General features: G+C 40.0%; 1 protein-coding gene and 1 long non-coding RNA gene across 4 annotated transcripts in view; one reads left to right on the plus strand and one right to left on the minus strand.

Moving 5' to 3' along the window:
• ALDH1A2 (aldehyde dehydrogenase 1 family member A2) overlaps positions 1-22,776 on the plus strand; it is a 59,019-nt gene that overhangs the window by 11,125 nt on the left and 25,118 nt on the right. For all 3 annotated transcript variants that reach the window (XM_050902988.1, XM_050902986.1, XM_050902987.1), the window contains exons 2-4: positions 14,725-14,829; positions 15,027-15,167; positions 16,775-16,904. In XM_050902988.1, coding sequence (XP_050758945.1) covers positions 15,093-15,167; positions 16,775-16,904 — 205 coding nt within the window. In that variant the 5' untranslated portion in view covers positions 14,725-14,829; positions 15,027-15,092. The remainder of the gene's footprint in view (positions 1-14,724; positions 14,830-15,026; positions 15,168-16,774; positions 16,905-22,776) is intronic.
• Positions 1-22,776, minus strand: part of LOC127020435 (uncharacterized) — a 68,427-nt gene that overhangs the window by 7,970 nt on the left and 37,681 nt on the right. The window lies entirely within an intron of this gene.

Below are 22,776 nucleotides of genomic sequence, written 5' to 3' on the forward strand. Positions count from 1 at the left end.
TTATCCAGAAGTCACTACATCACTCCTGCTATTATCCTTCATGATCTACACTGCCTCTATATCCGTGGGTCTACTTTTATGTGTTATGTTTCTCTTCCAAGAAATATCCACGCAATTCCTTGCACACAGAGCTACTCCCCCCTCTCTGCAGCGTGACTTGTCCTCCCTACATAGCTTATACCTAGAAATCGTGGTATGCCTCTGATAATTCTCATCCCCTTATGCTCAAAAAATGCTAGTTTTTTTCCCCTCCGTGATACAGTCCAGATCACCCATTTTCACACTTAGATTTCTTATGCTGGTTTATAGGCACTTGCGCTTTTATTTCCTAACTATAAGATGACCTAGATGAAAATTGTGATCTAGTTAGTTGAAAAACCCTGTAAAGTCTTTTCAGCTCAACCACTAAAGCACTTCCCGTGACATTGCACCTCACTCTTATCATTCTGCTGGTGTAAAAAGTCCTTAAAATAGAAATTAGTTTTAAACTGGCTTTAATACTTCTTTACACTGTCAAATTGATTTGAGAAGGCATTTATGTAATTGGATACATAGGGTTTTTTTAAGGAACCACTTCATTTTGTTGTTTGAAACATATTTGGAGTTTATTTTAAATGTTCTTTGCATCCAGGCATAAAAGCACTGTCCTGATTCCACTGGGTATTTTCAGAACTTACCAGTATACCATAACATATGCATTTTACATTTGCTTATGTGGGTTTTTCAGCTGTAACAGAAATAGTTTAAGTTTATTCTTGAGTAGTTAGAAACTACCAAGAAATTACCACCTGCCTTTCCAAATCAAGGGGTTTATTTTATTCTCTCCAGTTTCTTCAGTTGTGATGTATGGTTGCAGCAGTCCTGTACCGGAATGGCCTGCACAGACCTTGAGAAACATGCACATGTGTTTTTCAGGACATCTGGCTAAGCCTTCACCCTCTTTTCCATCAGTGCTTGATGTTTTGTTGGTCTTCCTCTTTTTGTCCTTATCACACTTTCTTTACCACAGCTACTTAACGGCCTCTTCTGTCTTTTGTGATGTCTGTGAGATGCTGTTTTCCTGCGAGGTGAGAATCGAGCTCTGCTTTTTCACTTGTCCTTCTGAAATTGTGATATGAGACTAACACTAGATGGGTTAGCTGTGCTGCTGACGATGTAGTCTTGGTGTTCCAACCCTTTGATAGTGATTTTAAAATCCATTTGTTACGTTACTGAAGACATTTTTAGCTAGCATCACTCAACTGCAAGTGTTAATATTCTGCTCCTTCCATCAAAGCTTTTAGAAAGCATTAATTGATTCAGTCTCACTGTAAAACTGGTGACAAGGCTCCTTCACAGATGGGGGAGTTTAAATTTGTGGGAGTGGAACCATGACTAACTCAGACAGTAGGTCAGTGTCAGAGGCAGGATCTCTTGCTAAACCAGCCAGACTACTGGAAGATAAAACGTCTTCTTGTGTAGGTACTATTCTGGGAAATGGAAATGCAGATGAATTTCACAGCCAGTGTTTACATGTGGATACATGTCTACAGTTCTATATGGTATTAATTGCACACTTCTCTGTGCACTCACCTATACACGTGCACACAGTATAGATGAAAAGACCCCTTTCTTTGTGCTCTTTGCTCTCTTTCTCTGTCACTTTATCAGGAGTTGTCTCTTGTTATTCCCTTGAGCGTTGTCTGGGAGGTAGTGCCCTCCTTGCTGGAAGATCTGCATAATGAGTTCAAATGAAGCTGGAGCTTGCAGTGTTGCTCCCCTCTGTACTTTTCCGTTAGGAGGAGTAGTATTTCCATTGGTGCAATGCAGCGACAGTACTGGAAGTCCAGGTCGTTGTCTCTGGTATTGTTTCTATTCACTTTTCAAAGGTTTTGGTTTTAGTAAGGCACTCCAACGTGGAGGGAGAAGGAAGGCCCTGCTATTGAGATTACAACCAGGAGCCCAGTGCAGAACATGCCCAGCAACTGGTGCAGCACAGCTCTTCCTCCCATCAGCCAAGACAATTGCTTTTAATGTTTGGATTCTAGCTGAAACACAATGTGTTCATGCTCTTGCTCTCTGTCTCAGTTCACTTCTCTTCTTGAGGAAGCAACAGGACAAATCCTTGATAACTTATTTCCTGGTTAGAAACCTTTACCTGCTTTCCTGGAGTGGTTCCCTGTGACTGGGAACCTTTGTAGTCAGCTCTTCTAGCTGTTTGCCTAAATGGTCTTCAGGGAGACTAAAAGCAGTGAACCTGGAATAACAACATTTGACTTCAGCTAGGTCCCATGAGAATTTAGTTATTACTTAATGGATTGAATTGGTGACATACCTTATACCAGATAACTGCCAAAGGTTGCATGAAATTAACCTTCACAAATGGCTAGTTATTGGTATACTCCTTGCAGAAAGCTGGGCGCTGGGTGACATATGTTCACTGTAATTAATACTGTTTTTCATACCTTTACATGCCAATAGTATTCGCAATGTCTGGTGAAAAATTTCCCAGATTAAAGTCTTGATGGTGATTTTAGCTGTTTAGTGATCATGTGTCATTGTGTTCACTACACTGAGCATAAATCCTGTCTTGTAAACAGCAGGGAGACTAATGAGGTTTGCCCACATTCTAGTATCATTACAAGGAGTTCCAGCAGAGAAAAAGGGAATTTGGTTAGAAAGGGGAAAAGAAAGATGAATTTTAAAGGAAATGGGAAAAAAAAAAACCTCAGGACTACATATATGAACATTTGTTTTTAAGGAAGGCTTTTTATTGACAAGACTTATAACCTACTTTGCTCGTTTAAGAAAATCTCTGTATAGTTAGGTTTTGTTTTTGCCTTAGTCCATGTTTTTAATGCTGCATGTTTGGCAAAAGTTGAGGGTCATGTTTTTAATTTACACACTCAAAGTTATTAGTCTGCTTCTATTTAAAGGTAAATAGAAGAGCTCATTTTTCATGCAGGCCTACATCTCTATACAGAATAGCTTGCCAGTCATATATAAAAATGTTGAACTCTGTTAAATATTGGCATTATTTTGCTATACCCTGAAGTGTTTTATTTGCTTGGGACTGTAATCAGCTCTTGCAAGAATGCTTCACATCCAATTTTAGTCTTAGCACCACAGTGTACTTTGGAGTGTAAATTTGTCAGGTATCCAAGCGCAGCAGGATACTTTGACAGCTTAAGCCCAGTTCTCCCCAATCAGGCTTATGAATAATAAAAAGAATGACCTGTTCCGGTTTTGTGTATGTAAAGTCAATGGCTTATCAACAGAAGGAACTGGAGGAGAAATCAGAACTGAACTCTGAGGAAAGGGAATGTAGCTAAAGGTTTCTTCTCTCCAGAAGAATATTCTAAAGTAAATAAATCAGTATTTCCCAAGACTTTTTATTGAAAAGAATTTCTAGCCTGAGAGATTTCATTGCAGCATTGAATGAGAAGAGAGGTGTTGGGTTCCTTTGCATCTTCTTGAAGAGCAAAAAGGGTTTATGAATCAGACTTCTGAGAATTGTTACCTCACAGCTTCTTCTAACAAACACAACAATTTGTTTTAAAGGCTTTCACCAAAGATGTCATAAGTGGTAATCCCTATGTTGTAAGTGGGTACTTAACGTGATTTAACTTAATGCTGATGGTGCAAAGCTATTCTCCCCCAAAGCTCATTAAGAACATCCAGTTTTCTGGTAGACCAACACTCCTGCTTACTATCGTAGAGATAAGTGACTGTTTAACCAGGACAATAAGGAATAGTTTCAAACCAAGGCAGCAAAACTGAGTGGTCACAAAACTAGTCTTTGTGAAAGCTCAGACTTTGAATGCGAATGTCACAAGCTGGATTTTTTTTTTTTTTTAGGAGTAGTTTGAATTTCTGTATGTACACACATGTACATACAGGTACTTTCAATCACCTTAATGAGCATACTGGTGAATATTGTTTATGATATTAGTAAGCATGGTCTTAGCAGGTAGAAAAGGGCCAGTGCAAGCCATTTATGAAACTGATAAATAGAGTTTTATTTCATGTTGCCCTAAAGTGCAGATAATTCTAACAGTTTATCCAAGATAATGCTTTCTCATACTGCATGCTTATTTGTTTGTTTGACACTTTGTGGATTCTGTACGTGCAGAATGACATGAAAGGAAATGTCACTGGCATCATTTAGCAAAACATGCTAACAGTAATATTTGAAAATATTCAGGATACAAGGTAGAAGTGAAGGCAAACTTTCCAGGAGCTTAAGGCTGCTCACTTGGGTCTAATATAGAGTTAGCACTTTGCAGGTCAGTGGCTCTGCTATTTGTCTCTGACCTAACAGATCTGGAGTTCTTCACATCAAAACCAAGTCTTGCTGAGCTGAGATCAAACGTGTTAAGGTAAGGATCTTGCCAGTGATTTATCGTGCCAGGGAGGGTTATCAGGCCATAAGGGGCCACTGCAAATGAAGTTGACATTCCAGCAATTTCTCATGTGTAGTTATAAGGTAATTTTCTCAGACAGAGCTTTTAAGTCAAAATAAATTTGCCCATTGTATTTTTCTGTGTTGCCTGTAGTGTCTGAAATCCTAGTAGGAGTATTTATTTATGCAGCATAGCTAATTTCTAAGGAAGAACTTGTTCTTTGGTGATGAACATTTAAAATGGTAGTTACCTATAAGTGATGATCTGCTAGATTCTTTTCAATGGCAGAATGTGTTTCCCATGTACAAATAAGCAGATCACGCTGTTTTATGTCACACGTAATGAGCACACAAGACTTGCAATGCACAAATTATGCAAAACACAGGAAAAATATACAGACTAATACTAGTCTTGTTTGTACAAACCCTTCATCATTCCCACCATTTCAAATGAATGCTTGTGAAAGGGTTTCCAGCATCAAGTTCTTAATAGCCACAACTTCATTAAAGCCCAGTGACAGCTCAATAATTGATTCTGTAAACAAATACTCCCTCCTCTCCACTCCTGATTTAATGGATTTTTAGAAATCCTTCATTATTTCATTTTTTAGGTTGCAATAAGTGACATCAAGGATCATACTCCATAAAAAACACTGCCATCCTTACCCAAATCATTCAGTGATGGCTTTTCTTTGTTATTAGTGGAAATGTAGGGCATACTTAATTTTTTAGTCATCCTGGCTTCAGAAACAATATTTTCTGATGCAGTTAAGCAAGACAGTAAATGTTCTTCTCCAGCAATTAGAGAGCGCCCCACAAGTGAAAGGATAAGTAAAAATTAGGAGCTTAGTTTCTTAGGAATACATGAAATATTACCTGAGCTATGGGAAAGTGTTATTGCTCCTGTATTGTGCTACTACCAGCAGATAAATTCTTCATTAACTGAAAAAAAGTAGAAATTACTTTGAGGAAAGCCTTTATGTGCTGTAAGTAAAATTTCTTCCCACACGTTTAATAAGGCAGCCAAAAGGAGTAAAATGTTTGTGGTGGGCATAGTTCAACAGACAATACAATCTTAAGTTTCTTCTCTTTAGATTAATTTTCTTTAACAACCAGGCACAAAATAATCCCTTTAATGAGACTGAATTGAAGTAACGGATGCTATATCAGCATGTGGCACAGTGAGAAACTAAAATAGAAAAGGGTATCATCACAGTTTGGCAGCCTGGGTTTTGTGCAGGAAATATGTGGGGGGGAGGAGGAAAGCAAGCATGCTACTGCATGTTGTTAAGACTTATTTAATCTTCTTAACTAATTACTCACACTTCCTAATTCAAAATCATACAAACAAAAACGTTTAGATAAGCTGGGAGTTTTTTCAAATGGGTGCCCCCTACAGCTTAGAAAATAAACATGACAGGTTTCCCCTGTCTGATGTGCTGCCATTTGCAAAAGAACAGACTCAACTCCCAGAAAGACAGAAGACTAATTAAGACAGGAAGACAGGCAGGTCAAACATTTGGTGTGAGGGATTTGGGACATAGGGGAGAAAAAAATCATGTTACATTCCACTTTCACAGCAGACTGACAGAAGGCTTCAGGCCCTTTCTCCGATTCCATCTGCTGTTTGGAGACCCTGGATTCCCCCAGTTTCTCCTCCCAGTCACACCCATTTCCTAGCGTACCATTCCCCAAACCTATACTAACTGTGAGGTGGCTCAGCAGGGGACTCGCCATATCTCCCTTTAAGCACCTAAACAAGATGTCTAGATGAGTGGGCCAGTGCAACAGCCACTGGAGAGACAGGCCCTGGGGGGGGCCGGGGCGGGGAGTGACAGAGGACGCCTGAGGCGGCGGGTACTGCCCTGAGGGAGTGCTTCTCCCTCTCCTCCCACTGCATGGGGACTAGAAAGAGACTGAGCTTCTGCATTAGATGCCACCATTAGGTGCTAGATCATATGAATCTTCCTCCAGCTTATGTCTACCACGCTGAAGTCCGACTTCATTTACACACACTGAAATGTCACTGAGACCTTGATGTATTCACCTATTTTAAATACTTGGCTTCTAATCCAAAGTCCACTGATGTCAAGGACTGTTTTTGATTTCAGTAGGCTTGGCTCAGGCCTTGCTACTTGGAAGTTACATCCAGAGGAGCTGAACACTCTAGTCTTCTCATCCAGACATGTAGCCTTGGCACAGGACTCGGGTTGCGTAAACGTAATGCTACTAGATTTCAATGTACTGCTGCACTGACAGCGAAACCAGAGCAGCCTCATTCACTTCTTGTGCATTTTATTTCCGATTCCACTTTTTTGATCCTCCTGCTGTAGTGTGTTTGTAAATGTTTAAAATTCTCCAGCCCTCTCAGTACACTCTGAAGTTTGGACTCTAGATTTCTTGAGTGAAATTTCAAGCTTGGGTTTATGAAGGAAACCCCCATTTATGGTAGACCATGTCTAAAAGCCATGACATTATCCTTCTGGCTCTGAGGTCCAAATGAGTTTTAAAAAAACCCGAACAACCCAAAACACAGCTTTAGAAAAGAGCTCTTCTTCCGTTTCATATCTTTTTTTTTTCTGGAGGGGGGAGGGTGTGAGGTAAGGAGAGGGAAGGAGCCAGGACAAGCCAGTAGCCAAAGAAGAAAAATAAAAATCAACATGTTCTGGTTTTGTTTGGCCCTCGCAGACCTCACAGGCTCTAGAGCAGGTGTCAAGTGTCCAGTGAAACAGCTTTGTCTCCCACGACAAACCTCCCTCTGGAAGCTGTTGCCATTGTTTCCTTTTCATCAACTGTGGCCTGATTCAGCTCCCACTGAAACCAGTTGGATTTTTCCTTTTATTTTACTGTGGGTGGGATTGGACCTCCAGTGGCTGAAAACCAGCTATGTCCACAGGAGCTTGCTTGCCAGAATTAAATTTAGTCCAAAGTTCAGTGTTACTCATGTACAGTTCACTGTTACTCTTCTTAAAACAATTACAATTACTCCACAGTTGAAAGGCATCTCATTACAAGAACCAAAATCTGGGTAACTTCTGCAGGACTAATATTGCTCTGTGGTAACTATAACGAATGACATGATAACCGTTCCTGTTTGTATGCTCAAGCCAGCCAGCCAGCGTGCCTTGATTTATGTAGGTGTATCGTTTGAAAGCGATGCAGTCATTGGCACTGCTCAATGAAAGGCTCATTCGTGGATTGCCTTGAGAAGCAGGATTCTGCAACTGAGAATGTTTGGGGAGGCTGGCCTCAAAGTCTGTGGCCTATTACTCATGATTTGTGAACTGCCAGCAAGGAGCAGTGACTGTTTCTGTTCACCTGAACAATCCCCTTAAAAATAAAACGGCACTGCTGATCAATCGCTGGCCAGTCACCAATCGGTCTGCTGGGGCTGACTTTTGCTTTCCTAGTGCCTACTTATAAACCAGGTTTTGGTGATTCCGTAGCCAGCTGTTGATTTCCAGTCACTCCCAGCAGTGCCCCGCAACACACTCTGGCTAGAACGTGAGAGATTTGTTGTATCAAGACAGCCATAAAAGTGAAGGAAAACAAAGCTTGAGAAAATAAACAAGCTGCACCTCTGATTGGCAATCCCTTCTACTTCATTCACTTACAATTGTACTAATCGTTAGGACTCTTGAAATGTTTCCAAAGGAGAGGAAATGAAGTTGCCGAGATGGGAAAGGATATGAAATTTCCTGACCAGACTGAGGCACAGGTGCCTGGTATCTGTGATGTTATGCAGTATTTACCAAGGGAAATGCTGCTGCTGGATTTTCTGCATGCCTCTAAAATTGTTGTATGTCCCCCGTCCCCTGTCCCCCCCCCAAAAAAGTGCCATTATGTATTTCTTAATGCCTCCAGCGATGAGAAGATGCTGAGGGCCGAACAGCTGTGATTCTCTTATAAAGTACTTCGGCATCTGATGCCCCCTCCCCCATCCTTGCAAATTTAACGTCAAAGGCTCTCTAAGGAGGTCACATATGAAAAAAAGATCTTTGATGGAATGAAACTATAACCAGCTACTAAATCAATTGAGTTAGGAAATTCCCATTCCTTCCTCCATTCATCCAGAACCATATCTCCTGTGGGAAGCCATTATTATTTGGATGTTAAAATCCTCTTCCTGTACCAAAAAACATTTCTGGAGCTGCAACAGCACAAAAACATTGTTTATTAAATCCATGGGAAAATAATTCCACCTCCAAAGAGCTGAATGCTAGGCCACTGTCTGTCCACTGGCTGAAGTTCTTACTTATACAGCTGGGGAGCCTGAAGAAAATGTCTGATGACATCATCACTAAGCAATATCGAATTAAGAATGTAGATCATCATTTCACTCACACATCATTTGAGAACATTTTCAAGAAAGGAAATGAAAAGTTACATTGTTGCCACCTGTGTTGATTACTCTTATGAATTAAAGGAGCCCAAATTACTTTTTTTCTGTATGTTTTAAGGGAAGACAATACAAAAAACAGAGGCAGTGAGCATGCAGGAATCCCCAGTAAATTTAAAAATCAGTTCCATTTTCCAAATCCAGGGCTAGCCCCTGGGTGAACATCAGAGGGAATCTGTAGTGCTATGAAACCAAATCTCATTCAACTAAGAGCTGCAAAGGAGGTATTAGTTCTGTGCTGCTTTTTAATTAATTATATTTATACACACACCCACAAAGACCGTTGTTTTGTACTTCCTCAGTGGTAAATAGTGATGAAAACACAAAATCCTATCCATTTTCTCCCTGCTTTAAATTTTGCTACTACTGCATTGCAGATTAGGTTGTTCAGCCTGGTTTTGTACACATCCCTCTCTCTTTGAATACTTATCGCTCCGATTACCTGCATGGTCTGAAATGAACATTAAGTTGCTAATTATTAGTAATCCAACTGGGACAGATGGCTACTTAAACAAGATATTGTAGTTGTTTATTTGCAAAGCTTAATTTGCTTTGCTTTATGCTAAAAACATTTACTCTTGGCTTGATTTCAAAACTAATGAGCATCCAAAAATGCTACTGAACTCAGCGCACAATGCTTTTGAAATGCAGGTCTTATGCAAAATGCAATATATGATTTCCTTCCAACTACATGTCAGCAGAGTCTCAAAGTAACTTGAATTTTTTCATGATAACTTTGAATTTTACTTCTCCTTTGTATACTTTTTTGTATGATACGGTGTCTCAAAGGCTCTGAACAGTCATGTGTCCTGCAGGATGGGTCAGATTGCTTCCTTGATTAGTCCTATGGAACTCTGTCAACAGTGGCTGTATGTAATTAACCACAAGCAGAATTTGAACCTAGCAAATAAGTGGTGGGACCATTATCTTGCAAAGTTCTGTCAAAAGGTCCATGTGTGTGTGAGGAAGAGGTTATTGTCAGTACCAGGAGGGATGTGCCTGTTCTTTTAGGACAATGCCATGCCCTCTCCATCTTTCATTTGGAAAGGAACAGAAATTATCAAGAGACCTTTACGATGAGCTCTCATGAGAATGATGACACTCCAAGGGCACGTTCACGGGGGCAACCGGGAGAGCTTCCAACCACGCCTATTACACTGTAAGGCCTGTTTGAAACTTCCCCATCCCACACACGTACACGCCTCACGCACCCGCTACCTCAGCTGCTGCCCTGTTCTGCATGTTGCCTTAGGTGGCATTGCTGGCGAACAAACTATTTAGTTTCCTCCTTAGACCGTTGTACACCAACTACCGCCAGATTCCTCGCAAGAGGCACTGTCTGTTTTGCCAGCTGGGTTTGTTCTTGGCCAAATCGCTGTACTGACGGGGACACCTGAGTAAAACAGGAAGGTTTGCCTTTTCTCTTCCTGCTCTGACATTACTGCAGTTATTGGCTCTACTGAGAGTAGATGGCAAACTAAATGTTCACGTGTTCCAAAATTTTTCAAGTGTTCCCTTCTTCCCTTTCCATTTTGGCACAGTTTTGTTGATAGCACCCAAAAGGCCAGATTATTTAACTGCTCACAATACTACATAGCAAATACATGACATACTATATACTTTTTCTTTTCCTTACTGCAAATCACAAAAGCTAACACTAGGACTCAAACAAAAACAAATTACCTCAGTAACTCCTGGAAAACTCAAGTGGTTAATCAGTTACCTTTTATTTACATATATATGCTTAATGCTGAATTAAGTTGTAAAAACCAAAGGCTGATTTATAGCCCCAGTCAGCCTTAATTAACAGTGATTCCAGGGGAATAGTAAATGTGAATAGCCTTCACAATTGAGGGTGAACAATGAACTCACTGGGTGTTGTCCAATTTGTAGCATGATTTACATGGAAGCAAGCCGTTCTTTTTTCTAGGGTTACCCCTTTTTCATCTGGTGTTTAGGATGGGTTATATATAATCCATAGATAGGCACATTTGCTGTCAAATATTCTCCCTGATTTAGAGTTAGCCTTTACCATGGTCACTATAAATAAGGCAGAAAAAAACCCAATTTGAGGCTTTGCAGGGATTCCTTGTTCTTGCAGTGTGTCATCGCTTGTCCATTTCATGGCATTTTTACGAAGTGGCCATAATGAAAGTCAGATTAAATGTACAGGATATATACATTTAATCAACAGCCATTGGAGTCGGTAGTGCTGGAAGAGTTATAAAAGCCCTGTGAATGCAAATTTATTGCAAAAGAATCTGCGTCTTGGTGGTAGGAATATCTGCTGAATGGTACTACCTGACACAGAACACCTAAAACTTTCAAAAGTGAATTATTTAAGTGTAAGGTTTTGCTTGTAAAGCCGCCAGCTGCTGGATTTCAAGACTTGAAACTGCTCCAAAACATGGGACTAGGTACTTTATTTGTGCACTAGAGTAAATACTCTGATTTTACTGCCAATTTAAATGTGCTCAGTTTACAGTAATGAGCTTGTATAGGCAATACCTTGTTTATAGAAAGTGGAACAGGAAGAAACTAACATTAACCATTAACAGTAGCAATTTCTCTTGCCTTCAACTCTTAACTTTATGCCAAATAGATCCTTCCCATGTCCTATCTGAAATACTTGCTATTACTGTTCTTTTTCTAAATCTGTGGGATAAATGGAGCATTCAATAAAATAATAAACCTTATAGTTCCAGTCAACTTGCATTGCAACACTCTTTTGTAATTCCAAGGCACTATTTCTTATTCCTATGGTGAAATGTATTTTAAGAACAAATACATGTCCTGTGTACTAGCAAACCTGATAATAGGTGTTCATCCCAGCAGAATGTAGTTAACATTTTTTAATCTTTTTAAAAAAGAAGAGACCACTTCTGTAAGGGAAGAGTACTGAATTGCAGTTGCGACCACTTCTCACGTTCTTGTACTCAGCCTGTTTTATTCTTTCAAGACAGATCACACGAAGAACCTATGTGTTTATGTACATACTGTAACCTTAAACAAACATCCTTCATCTCCTTTGGCCATCTGCTCCTGAAGCTGCAAGCTTTTCTCCTTTCCCCTCCCTCCTCAGCGCACCCCCACACACTCTGGGCGTGGAGTTAACTCCACCGAACTTAATGGAAAGGATGACAGTAAAATCCTTCTTCCACACAGGTCACAGATCTCAGAGTTTCTTTGTTTCACTTACAGTCTAAAAAGTGACAATGATACACTGGAGGATTTCAGCTTGTGGTGGAGATCATACTGGTGATTCTTTCATTATCTTACTTTGGATGGGTTAGCTCCAAAATGTCCTAACAGGGACCAGTACTTTGGTTTGCAAAGCAGTGTAATCACTGAGCAGGAAGACACCACTCATGGTCTGAGGAGCTTACAGTCGAAGGACATGAACAGGTTCAAGATAAATACAGTGTGCAAAGAAAGCAATAGATGGGCAATGGTGCAGTAGGTCCTGGGTTCAGCTACCTCTGAAAACCAAAACAAGAAGCGGGGGGAAGTAAAGAAAGGACGGACTGTGAAATGGATGGAAGCATACACAGCAAAGTGGCTGAGGCTAGAGGCACAGGGAAGATGAGGAAACACAACAGAAACACATCCATAAAAGCAAAAGTACATGTAATTGTTGGTTTCTGTGCACAGCTGTTATATCGCCAGGGTCTTTTCTAGGCAGGCAGAGGTTCCTTCTGCCCTTGTCCTCCATCAGCCGGACATGAGTCAGCTCTGAACCAGAAGCTATGTCACCGCAGTTAGTGTGGCACTGAGCCTGAGCTAATAAGCCCTGCTGAGAAGAACACAGCTACATGGCTTCCATTTGGCTTGGAGAATAAGTTGAGCAAGCTCATGTCTGGTAACAGAAAACTGTGCAGATGCATCTTTGCCTTCATGTGCAAATATGAGTGTGCAATTCCTGTACTTTCTTTAAAATGGACAGGCATATTGGTGTCCTCACCATGTTCTTTTCTTTTATGGACACTTTATACCCTTTGGTGTTCCAACTGTTCATCTTGAGCTTTCTGACTGTATTTTCTCTTGGCTGCTTTTTTTGCTAGAATAGTGTTGGGGTTTTTTCCCAGCTCAGTTTCTTCTCATCAATTTATGACTAGCTCTCTACTTGTTTCCTTCCTTCCTTACAGATATGGTAAACCTTTGGTGATCCTCTTTCCTTAAACACCCAGCATTTTGATGCTGATGCCTTTTTTGCTATCAGGCAAGTTGTAAACGCTTAAGTTAGAGTAAGTTTTAAACTATTTAGTTGGCAGGCTGGTGCAGCTATCCTCATTGTACTATTCCAAGCCTAAAAAATCAGCAGCTGATCTATAGTCATATCATACTAATCTTTGACTAGAAAAGACAGGTATTACATTCCATTCATTTCCACATGAAAAACATGTAATTTTTTTGTCCTGGTTTTGCCACGTCAAACTTTGCTATAAAGAAAACAAACAAAAAAGGAACCAACAACCTGACACCATTTAAGCAAAGTCCTTACATGTGAAGTGTCTTCCATTGTCTCCCTGAGCTCATCTGGCTGACCTGAGCCCTGTACCAGTACAAGGTAACAGCTTCTTTATTGTATGGTACTAAGACAGCAGAAAGTGCAAGATTAAAGAGGTGGCAAAGTACTACTCTGGACAAGTCGTTTGTGATGTTTAGTGTGCCTAATCACTGGGACAGATTTTTGTTGCAGCATCTATGGTGGTTCTGTGAGGAAACTGGACCGATACTTAATATATCATTCATTCTTGTTCCATAGCCATTATCTAAAAAGAGAGGCCAGTTTCTACCACTGGAGTATCTCTGATTGGAACTGAGACTCCTGAATCTTTCAAAGGGTCCCTCGGCTTTCTACTCATCCACAGTCATAGGATCTGTAAGGCTTTGCTTTGCTTTAACCAGAGAAAGGTCCCTGTCTCTATAAACACAGCTTAACCCCTCATGCAAAAAAGGGTGAACATTCCTTCTATCTAGGGGTGAACTCCTGCCTCCAGTGAAGGCAGTGGTAAAATTCCCATTGATTTCAGTGAGGCCAGAACATCCCCTTACACATTTAAAGTTGTATTTCATGGAATACAATGAAAGAACATTGAGACCTGAACTCCAAGGAACCCATGTGGTGCCTGGACGTTTTGAACACTTTCGTTCTTAGAAAAATTTCAAGGACAGGAAGAGTCTGAATACCTGGAAAACCTTTCACTTAGTCGTTTTCCTAGAGTGACTTCTTTCATATTTGCCACTAAATAATTGCATCCTGTTCTTGAAAGTCATTCAGTAGAAAATAACTGGCATGTATGCAGCTACCGGTAAAAATCTACTTTAAATAAACTCATGTGTCATTACCTCTCTCAAGACAGCTGTTGTCAGCACCATTAAAATTCAAATTTGGTTTGCCCATGACAATTAAAATGATGTCAACACTGAGAGAATTTAACAATTTCCATTGTTCCAAGCAGATAAGCAAGTTAATTCTGTGCTGCAAGCCATCACTGTAGCCATAATCAACTGACTTGTGTATTGAAGAACTGTGATGTTTGAGATTATTCAGCCTTGACTGGGTTGTATCAGTGACCAAATGTTTACTTACTGAATTGAACGATTACTCCAAATCCTTGTCTTGTCCCCAGCAGTTTCAAGGCTTTTTCTCTGATACAGGTATTTCTTTTTTTAGTTTATTTGTTACACTTTTTGAACCAAATTTGAATGTCAGCCAAGTTATTTAGAGTTTGATGTTGCTTCTATAGTGACATTGCCACAGAATATAGAAAGACATCAGGGGCTGACCTTTACCTGAACTTTTGAAAACTGTAATTTTCGCAGGCATAAATAAGTTTCAACTCTTTTGGATTAGAATCTGCAGCCTTTCCCAGGAGTTTGTTGTTATATACATTACTGTTTGTTCATGCAGGAGGACTGATGACTTTTCTTCCTTTTCTAGATTTTCATCAATAATGAGTGGCAAAATTCTGAAAGCGGGAGAATATTCCCAGTATATAATCCAGCAACAGGAGAGCAGATCTGTGAGATCCAGGAAGCTGACAAGGTAATGCATCCCGTAAATGGGTAGAAACATATAAATATATGAAAGCAACAGGTCCAGAATAGCACTGTTGGACAGTTCTTTTATTAACCACAGTTCCAAAACCCATCATGTGACTAAGGTTGTACAACAGCAAATTTCATAAGCCTGGTAATGTTATTTACCTCAGTGCCTTTGGTTTTTTTCTTCCTTCTTGACAGGTTGATACAGACAAAGCAGTGAGGGCAGCTCGCCTTGCTTTTTCTCTAGGTTCTGTTTGGAGGAGAATGGATGCATCGGAAAGAGGCCATCTTTTGGATAAGCTAGCAGACTTGGTCGAAAGAGACAGGGCAATTCTTGCTGTAAGTAGCACATGAAAATCAACACTCAAATCACCTGTCAGTTTTACATTCTGAGAGCAAACTAGTTTGTAACTGTGTTAATATGAATTATATTTGAAAGCTACACTCAGCTTGATGGCTAAGATGGCTGTCTACTTAAGACCTGATCCAAAGCTCATAAAAGTCAACAAGAGTCTTCCAATTGACTCAAATGAGCTTTAAATTGGACATCAGACAAGTGAATGGGTGTGCACACACGTGTATGCCTGTTACGCAAGCTTGTAACTTTTCTAAAATAAAAAATGGAAGACTGAGTGAAGTGATTTGTGCAGGTATTAATGAAATGGCAGGTGAAATGCTTACTGACGCTCAACTGGTAACATGAATTCTGGGTACTGCACTATTTCGCTCATGTATGAAGCCATCTAAACGGTGGCATTGTTAATGTTGTTTTCCGCATGTCAAGTGCTTTGAACTAAGCTGGTGAACATCTTAATTCCAGCTTTGTCAACGCTTAAATCATCTTACCACCAGTGTATACTGTAAAATCGCCACAGGGAGAAGGAAGTGCACAGCAAATCAAGTTTACTCTGCCTGTCATTTGATTTTTATTTCTAGAGCCAAGTTCTTTACTGAATTGCACTGTAGGCAATGCCATTAATTGCTCTTGGGGATATAAGTCAGTGCAGAATTAGGCCTCCATTCTTCTCTATAGAAACTCATTTGATGGTTGGTGTGTTACACATGGGCGTACTTTGCCCATTCTTAACGATTTCTATTAGACAGCTATTGAGAATGAGTTAAGCTACTCAACATCTTAGGATATTTTATTGGATTCTTTTTGCTAAATGATCTTAGGAACCCCTAAGAGGATAGCTTATGAGATACTTTTAAAAATAGGAATATTAACTTAAAAATAAGGACATTAGCTTGTTAATTTATGAGCTTCCCTAGAGGAGAGTTTGTTTATTTGATGGCAATAAATAAACTGGCTGTACAGTATAGATATCTCAGACCTCAGCAGGAGTCTTGGCAGCCATATAGAGAAATTTTTATATTCACATCAATTATATAGAGAGAGATATGTCCATTCTTCTCTTTATGGATTCAGATCATTAATATGGGGTTACAAGGAGCCCCTTCTCAGCTGTTATCATTAACATAACAGAACCTAGTTTGACAGGCTTTTTTATCTTGGCTCCTGATTAAAGCAATTTAGCATTTATATATCTGGACCAAATACAGTGGCTATAAGGTCCAAAATACACACAGGCACATGTACATGCATGTGGATACACACACAAACCCACAAGACAGACAGACAGACACACATAAACACACACGCATGCACACATTCTTAAAATCATAGTCATTCCAGAATACTCCAGAAGGAACCAGATTTTTTTTTAAGGAAAATGCTTTTTGTTCACATTTGCAAAAAGAAGTAACAAAGGGGATCAGATAGTTGTTCTGAACCTTCTGGGTTAAGACTATGCCAAGGCGTAACTGGTTGGGCTTCATTAAAATCTTTGTCATGATTGAAGAGCTGTTAAGACAGTGAATGCTTAAGTACAATAGTCTAAAAATGCTACTGTGCTTATATCTCTTAACTTTTTCTTGTCCTCTAGACTATGGAATCACTGAACAGTGGCAAACCTTTCTTGCAAGCTTTCTATGTAGATCTTCAGGGAGTCATAAAAACCCTGAGGTATTATGCCGGTTGGGCAGACAAAATCCATGGAATGACCATTCCTGTAGGTAAGGGGGATTAAAGCACAGGTATGCACCTAAACCTTCTCATGGCCAAATGGCTTAACAGATTGCAGCTTCATGAAAGGTAGAAGAGAACCTTGGTTTGGTCTTATAGTGTATAGTATGTTGCTGAAGCAGATGTTTAGAAGTCAGCAAGGGCTGGACTAGATGACCTGCTATTGTTCTGCCCTACGTGCACATCCCAAAGAGCATTTTTTTTCTTTTGCATGTGTCCGTCCAAGACGGAGATAGCTCAATACCTACATTTAAATATTGTTAACACTTATAAAAATGGATGTGGTATAAGCCTGACAAATACCTTGGAACACATGACAATAGTGTTAGCAGCCTGTTTAAGAAACGGTATGCTTATGTATATATCTTGTTCATATATGTCTTCTTACTGCCTATGCAAATCATTTTACGTGGGACTAACACTGGATCCAAATTCATTTATACTTTGAGAGACTTTGTAATGTTACTATAGAGAACTGTACATACGTATCAGATACATTTTGCTATATATGCTTCTTCAAATTATTCAGTGGGATGAGTTTTCTATTGTACGTATGAGCTAAATCTTTATGAGTGCTAGGAAATTAGTTATTCCGCTCATATTTTTTGCTAAAGAGATAAGAAAAGAAAAAATCCTTACCATTATTTTAATTTAACAAGTCTCTTCGTCCTGCCCCTCCCTCCCAGCTGTTTAACAAATACAGGCTGCATCTTCTGTTGCGAACAGACTCATTTGCAGTCTGGACTAGATGTACCAACTGCTATAGTTATGCAAAATGGCACATGATAGCAAAGAATGATTTTATGCAGGTGCAGTCATTAAGATAAATGTACTCATCTGTTACCTGCATAAAATAAATCTTTGGAAAAACAGTAAGGAAAACCAACATTTATTCTATGGATTCTGTTTGGCTTCATGGTACACACTGTTCATTACACATGCATGTTTATTACACTTTACTGAAGGAGACCAGGAAGGCATAGTCACAAGTAAATTAATTTTGCCATTGCCCATCTATTTCCATAAAATGACATTATGTAACACGATATCTGCAGTACACTAGCTTGCCTCTGTACAGCAAAGCACAAAACTATCGAAGTTAGGCAAGCAGATAAACTGAAAATGTGGCCCCAAAATTTTCAGGAGGAAAACAGATCCTGTAACTCTTACTGCAGCGTTACTCACCTCAAGGTGTTTCAGCTTATTAAAATTGCAGTGTGTACTGACTGATGTTCATCATCACTAGTATATTTTCACTAAAGAAATGACAATATTAATATTTCAGGTGTAGACTCTCCTGTAAGGACTCTTGAAGATTTCCACAGTCATTTAGGCTGAGATTCATAAATCCTGGTTTTGCTGCTTGCTCTTCACATTTAAACATGCAAAAGTGCAGAGCACACCATAAATTCATATATTCAGCAAATTTCCTCTTCCCTAATCTCCTTCTCCCTGGTCGGTAAATGCCTCCTTCTTACTTGTTAGCCCCACAGGTACACAGAATTTAGGTCAGTCACCAAAAGGCATTGCCAGGTCAAGGAGAATAAATATTCTCTGCTTGTTCTTGTCCTCAAGTAGTGTATCAGATGGAAACGCTGATTTTTTTCAGTGAGGTGGGCTGCACTGAGGGAGAGGAAGGCACATTTTCAGCACGCCTTCCTAAATGCAAACTTCAGTGCTAACAAACACAGTTATCAGTAGTGTAGAATCGTAAGTCCATTCACAGATTTTCAGGGTATCAATTAGTTCTTCCTCTTGGTTTAACACTCCTCTGTATTCCTCTAGTTTCACACCATAAATTTGTCATTCTCATAAAGCTATTTTAGAGCAAGGCCAGTGTTAAACAATGGTGCTCTTTACATTCACTTACCATCAGCTCATCAAAGGAAACCAAACAAGACAACAAAACCAAAATAAAAACCCTATTAAATCTCCTTCTCTTTCTGTTCAGTGTGCTAATAAATCTGAAACCTCCCAGTCCTTCATCTGTTGAGGTTTTCTTTTCCTCTAAAATAAAAATAGGCAAGTGATAGACAAGTAGAACTGCGTTTTACAGTCACATTCCTTTTGGTCCCAGAGCTGCTAAAACCTTCAGACTGCCCTTTGCTTGCTCCCATGCGTAAAGCCTTCATGATTTAAATTAAAACAGAATGAGGCTAGACTAGGCACTGTTAAACTAATAAACTGAATGCAAGCAAAAATGTATCTTTAAATCAATATATGATATGATACAGCTTAAAGAACCAACTCGGCTCTCCTCACCCACTTGTTTGCTGTGTCCTGCTATATGAGGCATGTGACTGTATTATGACTGTTATACAAATAAAATATCCGGGATGGAGACTCCTGATGAAAATCTGAGCAGACACATCTGTGGAAGGTACTGCTGTCCCAAAGTGAGATGCCTGGATAAATGGGGCTTGCTTTCTGATTAAAAAGATAAAAATCTTCGGGCCAGGTACTAAGCAGCTGCAAATTGATCTGGCTCTATTAATGTCAGCGAGGACTGAAGACTGCCAGTTTACATCAGCTGAGAATATTAAAAAAAACTTTTAAGAAAAATTTTTGGATTGGATGTGGGATCAGACTGTCAGATCCCTCTCAGGCAATGTTCTTCTGTCTACCAGCTAGTAGGATAAGAGTAACAATCATCAGCAATAGCATCTTAGACTGTCATTAGCATGACTTAAATGAACTAATCTTAAAACTCTAAAATGTCTTAGAAGTCTCCTATTTAATTTCTGAGCACAAGGGAGCTTTCTGTGCGCACTGTTTAGGAAAAGTGATTCACTTCATCAATCTTGAGTTATTTTGCCATGCTAACAGCTTATTTTACATTATGGACAAGGCGGCTCTTAGATACATCTTTGGCCTGTCCAGAGGCATCTGAAGCTTCAGAATAACTTCAAGTCACATATGTTCACAAAGATATTGTTAGAAAGCAACCTCGAAAATCCCATCTTAACAGTAACTCTGTGGATGATGAACTTGGAAGTAGGTGTCAAAAAGGGCAGTTGTCTAGAGTCTAGTGGAAGAAAACAGGGCAAGCAACTCTGCATGGGAGGTATTGCTCTGCAGAAAGAACATTCTGCCTACATTCTGTAGAATTAACCACCATTTGTCTGACTTGGCAAGCAGGTTCAGGTTATCTATAACTTTATGTTATGAAGCACGCAGACATGTGGCAATGATTATGCAGTGACAATCTAAAGTCAGACAGTGCTAACGTAACTGTGTTACTGTTATGTTGTCACCATCCTTCTGGCTGAGAATCCACCTCTCACAGTACTACCGAGTACAAGCTGGTATTTTTAGCTGATTCCTCTGTGTGCCTCTTGAGCACTCAGACAGTTTTGCCTGTATATACTTCTCTGTATTTTGACTTCTACTTTACTTCTGTCTGGTCTGACAATTCTTCCTGTGGTCTGTGAACCACTGCTAGCATCTGTGAAAGATAACCTAGAAAATCAAACTGATCATCTCAATTTGTGAAACAAATATTCTCATCTCTACTGGGAAGTTGTTAAGCATCCAGAGATCAAAACGGTGCATAGACATTTTGTCAATGCAGAGCAAACCGACTGATCAACTATTTTCTTCCTCCTTTTCCTGATGTGACTCTCTTTTCTCTCTCTCCCTTCCTGCTTTATTTCCTCTGTTCTGTGCCTTGTCTTGGTTGCAGACTAGTGTTACCTTCCTCATAATTATTCTGTGTCTGGCCCCCAGCTGATGTATTAGCTACTCTAGCTCAGGTTTCTACTGAGCAAATCCTGTAAAGTAGATGTACTGAAATAAGCAGACCTGAAAATAAGTTATTTCTAATCAAATTCAAGTTGAAGTCTTTACTTAAACCCAAGAAGCTTTATGGATTAACCCATTTATTGTTACCAGATGTATAGCACAGGACATTGCAGCAGGTTCCCAAAATGTACTCACCATTGTGACGTTAGGTCTTTCCCCGATACTGAATAAGGCTGGCTGCAGCTCCGGACTGAATGGGGTGGAGGCCACAGCTGCCCATATGCTTTCACACCACGTGAAGGAAAGCACATACCCCTGCGTTGGACAGGGACAATGGGAGCAAAAGCACTGTAATCTCCCTTCCTCTGTCTGACCATTTCCTATCCTGGTAAATCATCTCCTGTGATTGAGCCTAGATAATCTTCTCATCATTCTCACATACTTAGTTGAAATGATTTTTCTAAGTAAAGAGATTCAAGTTCTTCTGCATGACCAAGCACTACAGGCCAAGGGGCACATTCAGCTCATGCCTTTAGCATAGCCCATCCCTCAGCTGTAGCCTCACTGAAAAACATTTGACCTAAATTCAGAGGTGGTTTGAGCCTGGGCTAGTTTATACAGCTACAAGACTCAATTTAGGTACAAAAGTGCTGTAAATCTACTTTGCACAGATGCAGGCCAAGCACACTAACAAAGCTGACGTAGACAATACCTTAACCGGTCCCCACACAGAGCAGGTCATTTTCCTGCTCTTTATCAACTGGGAAGAAAGCTCCATCGTATCACAGCATGTATAACCTCAGCATGTACTCCCAGACCACAGGCAAGTGCTGAAGCAGCAACAGCCATGCAGCTTTGTGAAAGAGCATGAACTCCATCAGCCCCCATGACAGTCACTTATACCAGCTGTGCAAAATGAGCCAGCACAGAGACCTGCTGCTCTGAGCAGGCCGGGCCATGTGAAAGGTTCCCACAGACCACAGGCCTGACCCCAAATCACAGATCTGTTTATTTCATGACCTGACTCAGGCTGCCCTGAGCTCAACAGTGCTTTAGTTAAGGACAGCAGATCCAGCGTAGCACTCACTTTAACTAATGATACCTCTCACCCCTGGAGTTTTTTGCCATTTTTGTTCATCAGGACCTTAAAAATAATTACCAGATCAGAGAGTTAATTAAGTAATTCCCTTTAGCCTCATACATTCCACACCTGCTGTTTGTGAATATGCGGTCTGCTTTTCCTGTATCTTTGTTGTTAGGATCTTTCTTAGTCTATAGTCTTACTTCTGGCAAAAGTCCAGTGAGAAAAGCCCATAATTTCCAAGGTTCCAGTGACTTGGTCCCTTCATTTATTTATTCACCTTTACCTTGCTCAAAAGGTTTGTGAAAACCTTTCTTATTCTCTGTTGTCTTGTTTTCTAGCTGCATCCAACTTTTCCCTGTCAACTTAAATTGACTGCCTATTTAGCTTGAGGCCATTTCTGATACAGGCCTTGTTCTACAAGTCAGCTATAAGAGCATGGCTGTATGATGACCCTTGTATTCTCCTTAGTGTTGTCTTCTGCAGTAGCTTACACTAAATCACACATCAGTCACAGCCTTGCCCTCTTCACTCCACATCTCCAGGTTGTGGCGTATCATTCCATTACTTCAAACTGCCTGTGTCTTCCATGGAAGATGAGTGAAATGTATGTTACTCTATTATATCTCCCACCTGCTTGTATATATACCTTTATATTGCTGTGTTCCAGTCATGCCTTTCAGGAAATTGCCTTTGTGACTATTCCTTCACTTCTCTCACCCTGAAATCAGCAGAGGCCAGTAAGTGGCTTCCTTGCAACTGCTCTTTTTTGTGCAGTACAGCTTGTCCTTTCTCCCAAGGAACAAAGCAGGTTACTTTCTGATGGGATGCTTGCTTCCTTTGTTCTACAGAAAGAACAATTAGGTTGCTCCTGAACCTAGGTTTCCCGTGCTGGCTCATGAAAAAACATTTCCATTACTTCTTTATTTCTTTTACTGCCATCAAAGGCTGATCCTTAGAGCTTTCTCCCGCCTCTATTTTTTTTTTTTGTTCTGCCAAGTCAAACTGCACTTGAGAGTAACCATGCTCATCTGTTTCAG

The sequence above is a fragment of the Gymnogyps californianus genome, chromosome 11, assembly GCF_018139145.2.
Source record: "Gymnogyps californianus isolate 813 chromosome 11, ASM1813914v2, whole genome shotgun sequence".
Classification (NCBI taxonomy): Eukaryota; Metazoa; Chordata; class Aves; order Accipitriformes; family Cathartidae; genus Gymnogyps; species Gymnogyps californianus.